Here is a 2,172-nt window from a genome sequence, read left to right as displayed (position 1 = left end):
ATATATATATATATATATATATATATATATAACTGCTGGTGTGTTTATGTCCCTGTAATTTAGTAGTTCGGCAAAAGATACCAATAGAATAAGTACTAGGCTTACAAAGTATAAGTCCTGGAGGTGATTTCTTTGACTAACACCCCTTTAAGGCGGTGCTCCAGCATGACCGCAGTCAAATGACTGAAACAATAACGAATTCTCACTCACACACACACACACACACACAGATATACACATACAGAAATTCTACTCAGTTTCTGTCTACCAAGTTCACTCACAAGGCACTTCTTTAAGGTATCACTCTATGAAATGAGCTTGGCAGCTAAGTGAACTCTGTATCACATAGTCATGCCCATGTCTATGATGTACATGTGTTTGTGTATATATATTATATATACATATTATTCTTTAACAAGTGACTTCAGACTTTTGGCCTGCTTAATCTTCAACAGACTGTTGTACATTTTAGTTCCTCTTGGCTTTATATAGTCTGTGTTAAGTTTAAATTTTCTTAGGTAGGTGAAGCTTGGTTAGATTGTAGGGTAGATTGTGATGGAAAGATGTTTTGTAGTTGGTCAGCAGCTGTGTAACCAGGTTTAGTTGTTGTTGATTATATTTTGTCATTAATAGAAGCTATAACCCACTTGTTTTGAGAATATGAAGGTTATAGTGCAGAATTCAATCCAGTGTGTAAAACTTTGTAATTAAGTGTGTTTATTTATGTGTGTTTATAAAAGAACAGAGAACAACTTGGGCCTTAGGCAATTTGCATAATAATTCATAATTATATATTCATATATAATTATTGCTGATTATAGTTTTCCTGTTGTTAATATGTTGTTAATCATATAAATTTTCTCTATTGCAGCAGCGAAGATTTAGATGTGATGATTTCTGAAGAGGAATTCCATGCTATATTCCAAAATCTTCAGAAAATGCTTAGTGCTGTTTGTGACCACGCACATGATCGCTGTGTAAAACTGATGGTCGCGAGAGCAAAAGTATGTAATTTCAATAAAAAGCTTATGATTAGAACTTTTATTTATACATGCAAATGCATTCACTCTGATTCCCACCTCAAGATAGTCTCTACATAGTGTTTCACATTGCTAGAAATATCAGTTAAATCTTCCTTAAACTATCTCACTTTGTTCTCTTAAATATAGAGTAACATGTTACACAATGTAGTCTTCAAATCAGGTGTGTGGAGTTGGTGCACAAGACTTTCATCTCCAATTTTTCTAATATATCTTATAATGAGTGTTTCATTTCACTCAGTATTCATGGCTCATGAATTGTCAGGCTACATTTTTAGCACCTTAATCTGTCAAAATTCTTGTTTAAATGTCATAGAAATGCTGATATGACTCTTTTTAAATATTATTTATTAAAGAATTTACATATAATTAAGTTATAGGCAAAACTTACAAAATTGAAAAAGAGTTGTTTTTATTCAGAGGCTATATAAAGTAAAATGATATGAAAGAGATAAACTTCAAACATCATACTCATTGTTTTAATGACCACTTTTCCATGCTAGTAAGGACAGATGAAATTTGTGGAAGTAGATTTTCTAAAGCCATGGGCTTTTCTGTTGCCAACCCTAATCTGTTTCAAGCAAGGTAATATTTCATTGTGCTCAGACATGTTTTTCACAGAAAACTAGAAACAATGTCATTTGTATGATGATGATGCTCATTTCCAGTCATCATATGATATCAAGATAATGATACACACATACGTATATACATATGATGGGTTTCTTTCAGTTTCTGTCTACCAAATCCATGCACAAGGCTCTGGTTGTAATGGGTGTATAAACCATGTGGTTGTCCTTGAGTTTTAAGACTGTATGGTTGAAGTGAGGGAAATTTCTCTTCACCCTTTCGTTACTAACCCGGCCGTAGCCGGCCGAGAGTACCCATTGTTATTTAAATGTATATTTGAACTCAAATCTCATTAGTACATTCGTTAAAACACCTGATTTCACTTTGCAAACAGTTGAGTTATTGTATCCGACATTGTTTGGCGTGATATTTGAACTCAGTGAATTTTGGAAGATTTTTTTCCACATTTTTTGCGGCGTTAATTTTTTTCAACTTTGAAGATAGAGAGGAGTTTCATGCTATCAAACAGTGATTCCGAATTTGAAGGTTTTTCAACAGAAGA

General features: G+C 33.2%; 1 protein-coding gene across 1 annotated transcript in view; it reads left to right on the top strand.

Annotated features, from left to right (window-relative positions):
• The window catches only part of LOC106871767 (vacuolar protein sorting-associated protein 54), a 434,878-nt gene that overhangs the window by 233,509 nt on the left and 199,197 nt on the right, over positions 1-2,172 (top strand). The window contains exon 15 of the mRNA XM_052971965.1: positions 872-1,004. Coding sequence (XP_052827925.1) covers positions 872-1,004 — 133 coding nt within the window. The remainder of the gene's footprint in view (positions 1-871; positions 1,005-2,172) is intronic.

The sequence above is a fragment of the Octopus bimaculoides genome, chromosome 11 (assembly GCF_001194135.2).
Source record: "Octopus bimaculoides isolate UCB-OBI-ISO-001 chromosome 11, ASM119413v2, whole genome shotgun sequence".
NCBI classification, from domain to species: Eukaryota; Metazoa; Mollusca; class Cephalopoda; order Octopoda; family Octopodidae; genus Octopus; species Octopus bimaculoides.
This window is presented reverse-complemented; position numbering and strand designations above follow the sequence as displayed.